The 16,798-nt window shown below is 34.8% G+C and overlaps 1 protein-coding gene across 1 annotated transcript; it reads left to right on the top strand.

Annotated features, from left to right (window-relative positions):
• The first annotated feature begins 285 nt into the window (after window positions 1–285).
• LOC126825312 (retinal guanylyl cyclase 2-like) lies at window positions 286–16,521 on the top strand. Its single transcript, XM_050554902.1, has 17 exons — window positions 286–411; window positions 1,615–1,696; window positions 3,079–3,241; window positions 4,506–4,586; window positions 4,797–4,874; window positions 5,519–5,623; window positions 6,376–6,447; window positions 6,741–6,903; window positions 7,230–7,379; window positions 8,235–8,412; window positions 9,059–9,199; window positions 10,123–10,246; window positions 10,655–10,723; window positions 12,090–12,363; window positions 13,307–13,401; window positions 14,493–14,569; window positions 15,542–16,521. The coding sequence occupies exons 1-17, from the start codon at window positions 327–329 to the stop codon at window positions 15,876–15,878; spliced, it is 2,274 nt and encodes a 757-aa protein (XP_050410859.1). The 5' UTR covers window positions 286–326; the 3' UTR covers window positions 15,879–16,521.
• The last annotated feature ends 277 nt before the right edge of the window (window positions 16,522–16,798 follow it).

The raw sequence follows: 16,798 nt of genomic DNA, 5'->3' as shown, positions 1-16,798 counted from the left end.
AATAAAAACAATATTTGGGATTAACGTCGTTATCCATGCTTGCGTGTTGACCAGGTTAATGTACTGATAGGACGGTTAATGTATTACAAATCAATGAAGGCAACAGGCAATAATTAGATTAGCGACTGGGGGATTATCACAATATCATAATCGTATTTAAAACGTCTTCGTTACAAGTCAAATCATTTTGATGTTCGAAGTTTTGTTCTTTTGTCATAGATGACAGCGATTTCCTTACTGGTCCTGCTGAATATGACGATAGAGGAGTCAGGGAGCCATGTTTTAGTATCATCCATTACCAAAATAATGAACATCAAGTCATAGGTATGGTCACTGAGGGATATAATTACATCTCTGACGTTATGGATTGGCCGTCTGGTACTTTGCCCGTGGATTGTTGCACCACAGAAAGTAAGTTGATAACGTAATCATTCATGACACACACTAAAAGAGATCTAAAAACATTCTCTCTGTATCCGTTTTGGTTTAAGAACAATGTAAAGGTTAATGTAAATAACTATTTCAGTCAATGATTACGTCACTCAGAGATATCTTTTCTGGAATCTCCATAACACTAGAAAACAAAGAAAATCTATTTCGAAATACAGAACAAACAAAACAAACGAAGTAAACACATTATGTAAATTATGTAATATTTATTACGGTTGAAAAAAAAAAAAATTCACACGTAAGCCATTATGTTCATCGAAGAAGAGCATTTAAAATTGTTAATGATTTAACCCATTACATAAGATAATTTTATCTTTCGACAGTTTGAAACACTGATATCGTAAACCAATATTGGATTTAAATGAAATTTAAAATTAGAATTCAGAATAAAGCTGTGAGAAATTGTTTAAACTTCTTGAACGTTTTGTGTTTACTTTTCAAGATGCATTCCCACAAAAGTATTTATAGGGTCAATGTTAATGAAAAGTAGAGATACTCAATCGTACCAGAAAATCAAGAGCGCACAGGACTAAACTTTAAGTGTATCACTAATGGCCTGCATGTCTCTTGTTGTCAATTTGAATGGTGTAGGGGGCGCTTGGTTTTGTTGATCGAATGGCTAGACATAAACGTACTGCAGACTTTGCGATTAAACGATGGAAACGGAAGTTGGCAGAGCTAGAATGTACTTTTTCTTCCAGTTAAAATGATTTGAGGCAAACGTTAAATATGAGTTTAAATATGACTCTAGACCATATTATTATCATCAAATCAAACACTTTGTACGTGTGAAGGCATCTTTAAAATAACACAACGTTTTGCTCCATATTTCGGAAGAGGGGTTCACTAGTCCGCCGCTATAAGAAATAATATAAATATGGGTATCAAAAAACATAATCCGAACCCTAGCCCTAACCCTGTTAATAGATATTGGTGGACTAATGAACCCGCGGACTAGTGCACCTTAACCCTAACCCTAACCCAACCCCTATAATAGATATCGGTGGACTAATGAACCCGCGGACTAGTGAGCTTCCCCCATATTTCGGATAGTGATGCAATCCGACTTACTAGATGCTAATGTCATCTAAGCACATTAATATTGGATTATTATTTATTTGGTCATTAGTAATATTACCACATAATAATTACTTTATGTTGTAGGTAACATAGGAGTTATTATTGGTTCTGTAATAGGAACTCTATCAACTGTAGCTGTCATCATATTTATGGTCTTATTATACAAGTGAGTATGTTGATCTCAATACAAAAATAAACATTACGAGGCCCCGAGTCATGAAACCTTTTTTACTCAATTTTTGCTTAAAACTCACCCCACGCCTAGCACCGTATTGATGTAATATATAATATTTCAAAGGGGAAACGGTTGATCTTATTTTGAATTGCATAATTTACTTTGAGCATCAACAAAAGCGGATTGAAATTTGAGTACAATTGAGCTGAGCAAATACATGTTTTATGACAATGGACCCATAAAGAATTAGGAGTGTGTGCATGAAATGAAATGAAATGGGGTTTAACGTCCTACTGTTCTGCTCCGACTGGGCTAATGAAGACGTACATAGCCATACAGACATAATGCCTACTCTTATATCGAATTCCAACTGCCAAGGGGTCTTTTACGTACACGCCAATGTGTACACGGGACCTTGGTTTAACGTACCATCTGAACGACTAGACAGCTGTCCTTGTCAAGCCTTCCGCCCTACATCACTGACGATGGGAAATCACGCTGGAAAAGCCGATGAACATTCACCGCCAACACCGGGATCGAATCCACGACCTCCAGGCTAGCGAGCTTTCGTCTTACTCATTTCTGGGGAGTAACAAAACTAGGAACTTTGCAGTTGATTTGTAGCAATATGTTTGATGGTGATCAATGTTCAAAAATACATTTGGACAAAAAGTAAAACAATGGCGTACCAACAAAGTACGCCGCTAAACAATTGGATTTTTATTATGTTTGATATAAAGTTGTTATTGTATCAAATAAGCGTCTATTGAACTCGGCTAACATATTCATCAATCATCATGGCCGCAGTCATGTTGTTACTCAGGGGCTAAACATAGTCATTATCAAGAGTATGATTTTGATTATGGTCTGCCGTAAATAGATTCATATTTCGCAGTTCAACAATCACATAAAGCATTACGTCTATTATATTAAATAACTAGAGAATACACGTACTGATTCAACTGTTTGTCTAGGGACCTCGTCCATGCGATTATATGATTGATATACAACACATAGAATAGAGTTTAACGCTCTACAGTTTTTGCACCCTATCAATTGCTACCTTCCCTTCCAGAGTTACGCGTCCTTTTCTGTAAATCTTTTGAACGTGATAGTGCCTACAGTTTTTAACGGATTGTTTTCAATTCAAATTTGGTTTGAGGCATTAGGGTTATGAACACCATCAGCGTCAAGCTACGCAATTACCCCCATCCCCGCCTCATATAAACCTTCTTTCTATTTAGATTCTATTCCCCAACCATTCATTCTCCAGAGTATTTTAAATATTTCTTGAACATCAGATGCCATTGTATATTTATATTTAATTATGAAGTTTACATGGCTAATTTCCATTATGTTTAATATATTAACAGAAAATGTCACCACAAAAAGGAGACGGTGAACAGATTATGGGGTAGAAATGGACCGGAACTCAAATTACGACGAGACAAAGTAACAAAAATATCGCCAGCTACAACTGCAACAAGTAATAATACACAGAACAATTTACCAAAACGACGACGTTTAGTTAGAATGGTGAGTGGCTGTATAATTAACTACAAAATAATAAATGAAATTAAATAGGTCTTAACGTCCTACTTTTCGGCACCGACTGGGCTACTGCAGTGTGCTATGAGGGAGATTTGCCCGGACAGCGGCACTACGGCCTACTATTAATTTGAATTCCAGATGTCAAGGTTTCTTTTACGTGCACACGGGATCCTGGATTTTTGTCAGGCACTCACTCCGACACTGCTGACAATTGGAAACCACACTAGAAAATCTCGGTGAGCTTTCGAGGCCAACGCCGGGATCGAGCCCCTGATCTCCTGGTTAGTGACCCAGCACCTTACTCACTGAGCAACCGCGGCTACTTTAACGTAATAGGATGGAAACAATGACAACTTTCAGAAGAACAAATTAATCTATAATAGTATCAATATAATTTTCCGAATAAAACTGGCAGAAAGCCTCTTAGACACTTTTATCCTAGACCCATTACAATGCTTGCTGACGTTATGGTAAAAAGTTGTCGTCCAAATTGTCTGGCCACGCATACAGTTATAACAATAAATCGAAAAGGCTCAATGTTTTTATTTCAATCTTTCTACTTTTATAAACGGTTATCCGGTGAAACCTGGGGAATTTTCCCTTTAACGCTTTATGCAAATCAAACCAGCTCCAGAACATCATATCGTTTCCCTTGAAAGACAAATCTTATTAAGCACACGATCTTCCCATAACTTGCAGAAAGATTAAAACTATAAACTGTTTCCCCTTTATTGATGAATTAATCTAATTCGTCTATTTATAGCAGTTCCTTATCTTAACCATTTTCCGACTTTTGCACAACATTTGTTTGTTTACATCTTGGTCTAGAATCGAACAAGAGTGTTCTGTCAGGTTTTGTTGAATATCCATGATATGGATGATAATGAATCAGGAATGAAACGGACCGAGACAGTTCATCGAGAATTTTCGTCGTGGTTTCCTCTTGTCAGTTGTGCAGAACCGAGGGCCTGGCAAGGGACAAAGTATAGTCGTTCGGACGGAACGAAAAATTGGCGTGCATGTTAAAGATCCCCTGCCAGTTGGAATTCGATATTAGAGTAGGTCGTAGCGCCGCTGTCTGGGTAAACTTTCTCTCGTAGCACACTGTATGGCGTATGCCCGTCTTCATTAGTCCAGTCGGAGCAGAACATTAGAACGTTAAACCTCATTTCATTTCATTTCATTTCATTTCGTTTCATTTAACTGATTATATATTTTATGATTATGTAATATTTACTAATAATTGCAGGAGACGGTCGCTACGTTGGGATTTGGTTCAAATGTGAGTCTGGATAAAACACGCTATTTTACAACAGTTGGGCAATTCAAAGTAAGTTTTTATTGTATCTAAAAAACAAATATGATGATGTATGAATATTTAAATTGCGGACCAAGTCAAAAACGAAATAATATTAGAGATGTTATACCGTAGCAAAATATAAAATTGTATTTATATATAAGTGATATTCAGTGTTCCATAATGGTTGAGTATTCTTTGCCACATTCAAAACCCTCACGTTTATTCATATTATCATTTCAGGGTTCTATCGTAGCTGTCAAACAACTACAAGGTCGATCAATTCGTTTAACTAATACAACTATAGACGATTTAAATAAAGTAAGTCACGGTTTCATAATACATTTAACTAATACAACTATAGGTGATTTAAATACAGGAAGTCACGGCTTCAAAATACATTTAACTAATAGATGCATTTAAATATAGTAAGTTATGGTTTTATAATACATTTATACAATTATAGATGATTTAAATATGGTAAATCATGGTTTCATGGTTTAACTAATAGATGGATTAAAATATAGAAAGTCATGGTTTTATATTAAATTTAACTAATGTTGTCATAAATACATCTATAGATGATTTAAATATAGTAAGTCATTGTTATATTTCATTTAACTAATACAATTATAGATGATTTGAACATAGTAAATAACGGTTTAATATAACGTTAAACTAATACAATCATAGACGATTTAAATATAGTAAGTCATGGTTTATATTACGTTTAACTAATACAGTTATACATGATTCATGGTTTGATATTTCGTTAAATTAAAATAAATCCAATTAAATATAACTAGAGTAAGTCATTTTTACATAATAATCTTAGTTTTATCATTTATTTGGTTCATGCAGTGATTTAGATATAAAGTAAACTTGTATTATGCCTAAAATACAAATACTCCATTTTAATTTCAAACCACACAATGTCACTTATTATTCTGTGTTTTTCTTTGTAGATTATGGAATTACGTCACGATAATTTAAACCAGTTTGTAGGAGCTAGGTTAGATAGTGATACTGGCTATATTTTATATAAATACTGTGCTAAAGGCAGTCTACGAGTAAGTACTATACTTAAAGAAGTAACATCCCAGTGAGATAAACGCAAATGATCGTTCGTAACAGGGTATTTTGATGATATATTACGATCAATAAATACAATCGATGGTTACAACTTAAATATGTAATGCTCAATTAAGAAGACCAACTATAAACCTTGTCGATTACGATACCTTATAATACAGTATCAAGATATTATCAAAGGCATGTTATTCATGAAAAACAATGAAATGAGATTTATTATCGCTCTTTTCTCCACGCACAGGTCTGATGAAGTCGGATATACATCGTGACATAACGAAATTTTACTCGGACAGCGGTTATACGGTCTACTGTTACTTCGAATTCCACCTTCAAGACTTACACGGGACCTCGGGTTTTCGGGTTTTCATACCATCTGAAAAACTAGACGCTAATATGTCCTGCAACAAGAGGAAATCTCTTTAGGAAATCCCGAGGAACTTGCTCGGCCTACCACGTGATCAATTATAATGATTTTGAAATCGATTAAATTCATTAGTGATCGAACCACGAGACCAATTATAATGATTTTAGAATTTTATCGGTCGATTCGATTAAATTCATTAGTGTATAATTAATAATTATTGTATCTTGCAGCATTTTTAAACAAGTCGAGAGTATCTAAAACTTTAAAATATGTTGTTATTTTTTTTAAGAAAACAAACAAAACAAATTACAACACGAGCCCATCGAGAGTTCTATTGATCATAAAATGATTTGTATATTGTTTCAGGATGTACTAGAGAACGATGATATCAAGTTAGATTGGGTGTTTAAAATGTCTTTCGCTATTGATATATCCAAGGTATATAAAATATCACTCTTCTTTCTTTGTTTTTTTTAATTAGACAATAGCTGAGTTTCTGTTGAGCAGCTACTAATGATTGAAACTGAAACTGGAACGTTGTCGGGTCTTTAAAATTTCTTTGAATATCCTTTGACATATCACTCTACATTGTTTTTGCATACAATCTGGACCGACCCTTCCAATAGTAAGTGCAGGAGAACCACACTACACCACTTTGTTCCGTGGCATAACGTACATTCATAAATAAGTAATGATATACATTTATAATAATATGCATCACTTTGTTTCAGGGTATGGAATACATCCATAAATGCCCATTAAAGTCTCACGGTAATTTAAAATCCAGTAATTGTGTAATAGACAGTAGATGGGTTGTTAAGATCACGGATTTTGGAGCCCTTACGGGTAAAACCGACAAAACAGATACACAAGACGAGCAAGCTTATAGCAAACGTAAGAATATACACTTTATCTCAAAACCGTATCTGTTTGCTCATGTTTTCCGTCATTTTTACATTTCAACCAAATGTGTTAGATATTTTGCTTGGATTGTGATAATTCAGAATTGATCAGTTGAATTTTAGTAACTCTATAATGACATTTTTCCGTACTGTTTCACCAGTATCGTGTTAAGCAAAGCTGCTTGGCCCTAAGAAACGACATATTAAGAATCATGAGATAAATAGATAAATTATTGTCAGGTTATCTCAACACACCGATGGAGAAATAAACCTTGTTAATTAGCGTGGCTTAAAATGGTTTCCTTTATGTCATTGTAGGTTTGCTGTGGACAGCACCAGAATTATTACGAATGAGTAAAATACCGAAGAAAGGAAGTCAGAAAGGCGATGTTTATAGTTTTTCTATAATATTACAAGAAATTTTATTACGTTGTTTACCTTATTATTACAACACCCTTCCATATACAGGTAAAATGCCTTTAAAGTTGTGTTACGTGGTTTATATTATTATAATGCCCTTATCTATACGGGTAAATACTCTTAAATTTGTAATAGGTTGTTTACATTATTATTACAATACCCATACCTATACAGGTAAATACTCTGAATCTTGTTTACCTTATTATTACAACACCCTTCCGTACACAGGTAAATACCCATAACTTTGTTTTACTTTGGTTACATTCTCAGTTATGTTGTTTATTTTATTATTACAGCGATCTCACTTTATTACACGCTTTATCATTACATCGATCTTATTTATACATACACACTTTATTATTACAACGATCTTACTTATACATACACACTTTATTATTACAGCGATCTTACTTATATATATACACACTTTATTATTACGATGACCTTACTTATACACAAACACACTTTATTATTACAATGATCTTACTTATACACATACACACTTTATTATTACAATGATCTTACTTATACACATAAACACATTATCAACTATTATGGCATCATCGAAATATTTGTATTTTTATGCATAAATTTACATGAGTTTAAACGTTTCTTCACCCAATGAGGGAATATGTCTGTAAATGCTTCTGTTTCACATGCTCATACATTGTCAGTGGGACTAATAGAAGGCTTAATTCATAAGGTTATATATTGACAAGGTGGAAGAACAATTTGACAAGCATCAATTATTAAAGCGCTGCTTTGGGATTATTTTCGAAAATAGTCTATGATCTGAAAGTCGATGTATAGCATGAGGAATATCTAGTTTAAGTTGATTGCGAATTCCAGGAAACACCCATTTTATATTAATAGTTTTTTAGAATTCTAATATCAACATTTCAGATATTATTGAAAAGGTTAAGGAAAAGACGGAGCCACTGTACCGTCCTGTTATACCCTCAGATTGTAGGCCAGATGATTCTGCTGTTAATTTAATGAAAGGGTGTTGGAATGAAGATGCTGCTCAGCGTCCAGATTTTAGATCAATTAGAAAGCATTTAATAGACTTAAATGGCGGAAGGTAATTTATTACCCAATAACACAGTAGATATCGCTTGTGTGATAACGTTTATGTTCTACTGAGCGATATCGCCATACATCTATCTAATGAATTACATTTATTGATTTGTGTGGGTGATAAATAAAATCTTCTACTCGTCTTTTTTGATATGAAAAAATGTGCAAAGCCTCTTTCATTTTTACATTATCGACTTGTGTTGATATTTTTTCATATCAAAAAGGACTCATAAGAGATTCCCTGTTTATTCCCTATATTGTGGGGCCACGGGAGTAAGGCTACAGCTCAACGACGAGGAGATCTGCTGTTCGATCCCGGTGTTGACTGATAACGTTTCTCGGGGGTTTCCAGCATGATTTTCCCTTGTCGGTGGTGTAGGACATGACGTGGGGCTTTGCAATAAAGAGCGTTTGGTCGTTCGGATTGGACGAAAAACCAAGATTCCGTCTACACGTTGCGGAAACCCCACAATCCTGGCAAACACAATAATTTCATTTATTCATTGTACATTGCCTGGCGCATGACTCTTCGTCATAAGCCCTGTTGGTGCAGAGTTGCATGCATAAAGAATGGCATTGCTAAAATAGAGACTGACTTCTCCTTATTTAATTGACATTTAGAACAATTTACATGCATTGTTTGTTTTCAGGAAAACTAATATAATGGATAATATGATTCAACTATTGGAAGCTTATAGTAATAATCTAGAAGACCTTGTAGCAGAAAGAACAGATGAACTCGCACAAGAAAAATTAAAAACTGAAAGACTTTTATGTCAGATGCTACCCCCGTAAGTTTTAAAAAATAAAACAAAACACGAAATAACCCTTATAGCCACAATAGTCATTTCCCTAATGCTAGGTTTCCACTATCACGATTCGTGCTACGATTAAAATCGCGGTTTTAATCGTGGAGTAATTGTGGTGATCCTATCAGGTCTTATCGTAGATTGAGGTCAGTTTAAGGAATCATTTGGGCCCTATCGAAATGTATCCGATCGTATCTGCAAGTAGCAGATCGTGGACTCCACAGGACAATCATAGCCTAACGCATCGCACGACAGTGGGAACCTGGCATTAGGGAAAACACGTTGGCATCACCAAATCAAAAGCATGTTTAGGAAAAGAATTTAGACGTTTTTATGTATGATCTGAGAGTCTTTATATTTATTATTTATAAATTATTTCTGAAAATCACATCTTGACTGCTATAGTAATGTGTGGGTGCCATACGTGAATACAACCTAGAATGTCCCGAGTTCAATTCCCGGCTTCGTCTGAACAATCCGTAACACCGCCCCCCCCCACCATTTACGCATTGCACAGGTAACTATAGAAAAAAAACGCGAATCGGTCTCCGCCCTCGCACTTCCCCTGTCCAAAGGTATCTACACATTGTCGGATTTAGATGAGGAGATGCCCTATGTTATTCCATTTATGAGGCTCCTCCCAACCTCCCCACCCTCACTACTAGATGTATATGAAAGCGTGTTTTAAACACAAGCGATCAAAGCCGAGGATGAAGACGGGTGGTTAAGACCACAGTGTTTGTAATATTATACATCTTCTGGAGACCCCGTATACTTCTTGGGGCCTATGCTTCAGCCTGCCAAGACTATCGGTAAATCCGGTACTGTATGTACATTTGCTTAGTTATTGATCATAACTTTACCTTGTGGATGTATTGAATATGTATAAAACTTTCTTTTTACAGCGCCGTAGCAGAGCAACTTAAATTAGGTCGACCAGTAATACCGGAAACATTTGATGAGGTGTCCATTTTCTTTTCTGATATAGTTGGCTTTACACATCTAGCTAGTATTAGTGAACCACTACAGGTAAGGGTTATCATCATCGGCTAATACATCTGGAATCCACAGTACGAATTCGGAAGGCCACTAAATTCGACAATACTTCTTGCAGATTACAACTTTCTGTAAATCTCTATGATGTCCGGAGTTGTAATCCCGGTTAGGACCGAGCAGGGTCCCGTTTGTCCATGTAAAGTGATATCTAGTTGTTCACAAGATGCGAAAAACCTAGACCCACCCATGTATACGTTGGTATGCACGCATATGGACCCTTGAGAGGTCGAATTCGATGAGGACTATATGGAAACGCCACTGCCCTTGCCAAGTTCTCCGCCTTAGCATTGTAAACATGACCATAGAAAAAAGGCCAGCCTTAAACTGCCCGAATCATTGTATTGACTATACATTAAACACCATTCCTTTTGTTTGTTATAGGTGGTTGATTTATTAAATGATTTGTACACAACTTTTGATGGTATTATAGCTACACACGATGTTTATAAAGTAAGTAACCCGCATTAACCTCATTTCATTGATTATCGATTACTGGTCAATCGAGCAGATTGGATTGCCAAGTTTATTGCATGTATAACCATGGATTGAATGTATTGACAAAAAGTATCTGCTTTTCCCATTAGTTTAAGTTTAAGGCGGTTTGTTATTGGTATATGTTTGTTGTTATTTATATGATTGTTTATATAAGTAGCAATGTTCGCTTGAACAGTATAATCTACCCAATAAAGACATGCATTTCGTATTATGTCGTATGGTTTATCCCAGCCTAGAAAGCCATGATTGTAGTTGTAGTAGTAGCTAACTTTGATTTGTGCCACAAATATAATATCATTGCACATCATTTGTTGATTATTCTTGTTGACTGACAACCTGTCGTCGTGGATATATTTAGGTTACTTCTATGTTGATATATAATCTATTTTATGCTCCACTGTAGACCCAAATTACAGAACTAAAATTATTTAAAGAAAACGAATTCTGCTCAATCTTGTGAAATGAAAGAAAACAACCATATAATATCTTATAATATAAGTTGGGGATATTCAGAAACAATACAAAACTGTGGAAATGCGCTGTTGTTTTATTAGAGGTAACCAGTGTATGTTAAAAACAGGCCAGTTGCCTACACATGAACATAAACAGTTCATATGGGCGGTTTATCTGATGGACATATTTCACTCGCAAAGAGATACACCGTCAAAAGTGAAAATGGACTTTTTGATTTTTGTCTTAATAATGAGTAATTGCTCCACCAATCCTCAGACATTCAGCAGTTTGTCGTGGCATGCTCCTAATCAACCGTCCATTCATGTTTGGGGCAATCTGACCCACTCCTCTTGCAGTGTCACGGCCAATTCTTGCAGTGTTGTCGGTTGAAGTTGACGTCGACGAATACGTCTCCCGATCAAATTAAACGAACACACCAAAGCAAAGATACGCTAAACAGTAAATATTATGCAAGAACCGATAGGAAAGCAAACATGGATAGATAAACCAGCACGCGGCAGTTTTCATCAACCCTTCCTTGAAGTGTCAAATTTGACAATGAACCCCTCCCACGTGTATGACGCTACTGCGTGTCGCATGTGCAGCTCAGTGGCTCTGTTGGGGCGATAATTTCTTCATCTGTGAACATACTCGCAAAGCATGTCAAGTGTCTATGACTATTTATCATATCACAACCTGCATAGGTATTTGCCTTTCATTCTCCCCTACTTGTTTTGAAGAGTATATATCCATATTATATACCAATATAATATACCCATGGCTAATCAAAATAAAACATCTGATCAACCATATTCAATACTTTACTTGACCTACATAAAAGAGGTACATAAGACGTTTATGATTACAGGTTGAGACAATCGGCGATGCTTACATGTGTGTTAGTGGTGTTCCCAATCGCAATGGTAAACGTCATTCAGGAGAAATAGCCAATATGGCGCTGGATTTAATTAGTGCAGTGCACAACTTCCGGATCCGTCACTTACCCGAAGAACGATTATTACTACGCGTTGGACTACATACAGGATCGTGCGCAGCTGGTGTAGTTGGACAGATCATGCCTAGATATTGTTTATTTGGTGATACGGTCAATATGGCGTCTAGAATGGAATCAATGGGCAAAGGTAAATAAATTTGTTTGGAAATTGTTTTTAGGCCCTATTTATTGTTTGAAAACATTTCATGGCGTGACCAAAGTATATCATTTTAACAAAATATTTATTTATTTCATCAAGCGCTTATGATCACCAAATATAAAGTGTTTTTGATAAACCATCGTACGTGTTATTTTCCCAAGCAATGGCCCGAGAAACCACTCTCTTGTCTAGCCATTGCTGCACATGGAGCCGAAAGGATGTTTGATGGAGTGTGTCTATTTTTATCTGATTCTGTTCAGTTTGTTAATAACTGATACATACGTAACAATCCGTTGATCGTGTGTCTTTCCTGAATGTTCGAACAGTTGATTAAATATATTAAAAGGTGGTTAAAATATTGTTATTGTGGAACAAAGAATCAGATGTTTAACATATTCTACATGACACCATGTTCACGTTTGAAGCCATTTTCGATAACCTCGTTTGTCACACAACTAGTTTTTTTCGGCAATATTCTGTTAATCTCTGGTAAAATTGCCCAGAAGAAATTTCGGTGGTTGTAACACAATGTAGCCCGGATTGTCGTTATAAAGTTTTACGTTAAAATATTTAGAGCTCTAGGCTAATCCCGATTGATTTGGTTAACCTGTCTTTTAACCAAACCATAATAATTTGTAACTGGAATCAGATTTATAAAATGAGCACCCCGGAGAGTATGCGTATTTGTCAACTGGTAATATTGAAGCGCTGTGCTAAATCATCAAATGGCCCGTCACATATTCAGATAGAGCCAACACCATGCAATTTTTTGGCAGCTCTTAAGAAAATAAATATATTTCGTAATTTTCACACTCTTAGCAAAGCGATTTAGATTTACTACAGGTCACTTGTGCCATCAAATTATATTCGGCATAGATGATTGAAACGTCTTCAAATTCCACATACTGATAAATACTGTATTTTCTTCTAGCGCTACATATACACATGAGTATTGATATGAACGAAGCATTGACAGATTTAGATGAAGGGTTTTTAACTGTACAAAGAGGCAATGTTCACGTTAAGGTAAGTTACTTATGCATAAATGTAGGAGTGAAGGGTTTCGTACAAATGACATCCTGGTTTAGAATACAGAAATCCATGACAATGTCGATCCAAACAATTTGAAAGGACGTCTTTAAACATACATTATGAAAAAGTTAAATCTACTTATTACGGGTCTTTCTTTAGGCCTTAAATGTTATATAAATTTATTAATTAGACTTTGATTAACTGACCAAGACAATAATCAACTCTCGATGCCATAGGATTTCAACAGATTTGAATACGATTTGTGGTTAGTGATTTAACGTAAAAATGGAAAATCAAGGCTACACCGATAACTCAGGTCAGGTTGAAGTAATTTGACATATATTTTTAACATATTCCTTTTTCATTATCTATTTTTTAACTAGTATCGCGGGAACTGTGAGCTCTTTATCTAACCTAACATAATGCTTATTTAAATAAAGAGCCACGAGACATTTGGATATACATTTGTTAAAATGTTGAAGGAATTGCGTTTCATGCATTTCAATGTTTATTTTACAAAGTAAATGAGATAATGTTGATCCAAGGTCTATGGTTGAATATCCATTTTTAGGAGTCAGGAACTGGTCGTTAACCGCCACTCCGCTTGTTCTTCTTGTTCTTGGGGTGACACTCTTCGAAAAAGCCTAAGGCTCCGTCAATTCAAGATTGATCCACATGAAAATTGGCATGCTTCTTTATTGAACAATTCTGCATAGATGTGGTGAATTATAATTTTGAATTTCATCTAATAACATGGTCAGTTTCTAGTCCATAATTCGATTGTACTTAGTTTTATAGGAGCAATGATTTTGTCTTTTATTTAAGAGATTTTGCAAACAAGAAAGCGACCGAAAAAAATATTTGTGAAAGGAATTACACTTCTTTTTACAGTATTTTCCTGGTTTAAAATTTACTGCCATATTCCTTACAAGCAATTGTGGTCACGTAATGTTTAAATTTACTGCCATATCTTTGGCAAGGAATTTATTTACGTTTTATTTAACAAACGACGTCACGTTATTTTCAGACAGTGATAACGTTCATATTTTCATAGCTTGTTATTTAAATTAATTATCTGTTTTAAGGGAAAAGGCGTCCAGAAAACATTTTGGTTAGTTGGTAAGAAATCCTACCATAAAGCCCTACCAGAGGCCATGTTAAGGTAAATATAAATGCATACAAACATAAATAAATGAAAAATATATCAAATCATAAGCTATCTGTCTTCTCTTTCTTGAGCGTCAGCAAAGGTTATAATGTAAAACATTAGCCCTACATATATACATACGTGAAATAATAGATCACCATGGCAATGGATTATAAAAAAAATCAGGTAGACTATATACAACAAAAGGTTATAAAGTATATAAAATATCAGGTAGAATAAAACAAAAAGTTATAAAGTATATAATATTTAATATGATATTGTCCCGTCAAAAGGCAAAAACTACTAGGTTTTGCTGTGGTAGACTAGGCAAATAATGGAAGTTGCTAGGTTGTGTCATGGGTGTAACTGCTTACAAAATCAAAAGATTGGAATATCTGGTACAACAACAGGAATCACATACCCTAGTAACTACAAATTTGGTCCTAACTCAATTTTGATAAAAAAAAAAAGTGAGTTACTAGGTTTTGCCTGTTGACGGGAGATTAATATATGCAGGTAATGTAATCAAAGTTGTCATTATTGGTAATGATAAGTTTTTAACGGCGGCTAAATAAAACCCAAGTTGTTAGAACAAATGGTAGAAAGTCACTTTTAACTTTAAAAAAGGATACAATACAAAACAAATTGCTAAATATAGCAAAGGGGTAGCTATTTTTTTTTTGCGTGGTGCTTTTGTGTCGTTTTTCACTGGCGCTCCAAAAATGACTAGGGTGTGAGTCATCTGTTTTGCATTTTAGTCTTGTAGTAATTGATAGTGTCCTGGCATGTCTAAAATTTAACAAAATCCCATTTTCGCAAGTAAGGTGTCTTCCTGGATTTTGCCTTTATAGCTACCATAGATGAATTTTTTCTGCAAAGTGTACAGTACTGACGACACATATTGAATATCATGTGTTATTTCATTTTATACACTTCTCTATCATACCTCAATTACTGATATTTGAATTCGATTGAACGTTTTTTCAGGTTTCACCAGAAGACATGCGACGATGGATTGAGAACCAGGTCGCCATCTGTAAAATCTTTGGGTATCTCAGATAAATATGAAGATAGCATGTATTCCGGATTATTACGGAAACCATCGATAACTACAAATAACTCTTCGATCTCGTTAAACAGTATCGATTATCGATCAGATATCGTCAATAATGACTTATTATCGGTTGATGAACCCTTCAGGTTTGAATGTTCGTACGATAAAAGACACAGTACTTCGAGTTATATTTCTTTGGATACGGAAGATGATGACGATGCCTTCAAGAAAATCATTGTGCCGCGAATAGACGTAACAGAATTGCCGTAATGTTGACTAATACTGTTTACGTTGCATATGAGTTGGGAGTGCTACGTGAAATGTTTGAGTGCAGTGGGAAATGGCATGGCTGTGTACCCAAGATCATACATGTTAGGCTCCAAATTTGGAGTACTGACTTAACAAACAGCTCCAGAATATATCGTATCTTTTAGTGAAAAGATTTTTGGAAGTTATGTATATATTAATATCACGTGTGAATTATAAAGGTATGACCAAAGTCCCGATGCGCCATCTTACCGCCTATGAATCATTTGCAAACTACAATATTGTGAAAGAGGAATCTGTAACAGGAATATCATCAGCCCAAAACTGGGTTCAATTCTGTTCAGTATTTACAAAGATATGTGGAATTTAAATTTCATCGATCTATGCTGATCGCTGTGCAATAAGCCCGCCGCCATTTTGTTGACGGGGCAATTTATTGATAGGCCGGGAGAATTATATAGATATTTTAGCAAAAATTCCAATGGCGCATCAGGACTTTAAAATTTAATACAGTTGTAATATTCTTTATATTGATGAAAGGAACATTTTGTTCTTTAATTGTATAGATGTTCTTTAATTGTATGCGAATATATTCGATTTACTTAGTAGGGTTTAATTTTCCGTCATTTAGTCAAAGGGTTGATGAAAGGTCGTTTCTCTTTTTTTTGGTGAATTTCTATATTTAATTAACAAGACAGAATTCATTTAATTAAACAGATAAATTTATTCTATTAAACAGATAAAATTTATTTTATTAAACAGATAAAATTTATTTAATAAAATTCATTGAATTAAACAGATAAAAATCATTGAATTAAACAGATAAAATTCATTGAATTAAACAGATAAAATTCATTGAATTAAACAGATAAAATTCATTGAATTAAACAGATAAAATTCATTGAATTAAAAATTCATTGAAT

The sequence above is a fragment of the Patella vulgata genome, chromosome 6 (assembly GCF_932274485.2).
Source record: "Patella vulgata chromosome 6, xgPatVulg1.2, whole genome shotgun sequence".
NCBI lineage: Eukaryota > Metazoa > Mollusca > Gastropoda > Patellidae > Patella > Patella vulgata.
Note: the sequence above shows the minus strand (reverse complement) of the source record. Positions and strands in the feature narration are given on the sequence as shown.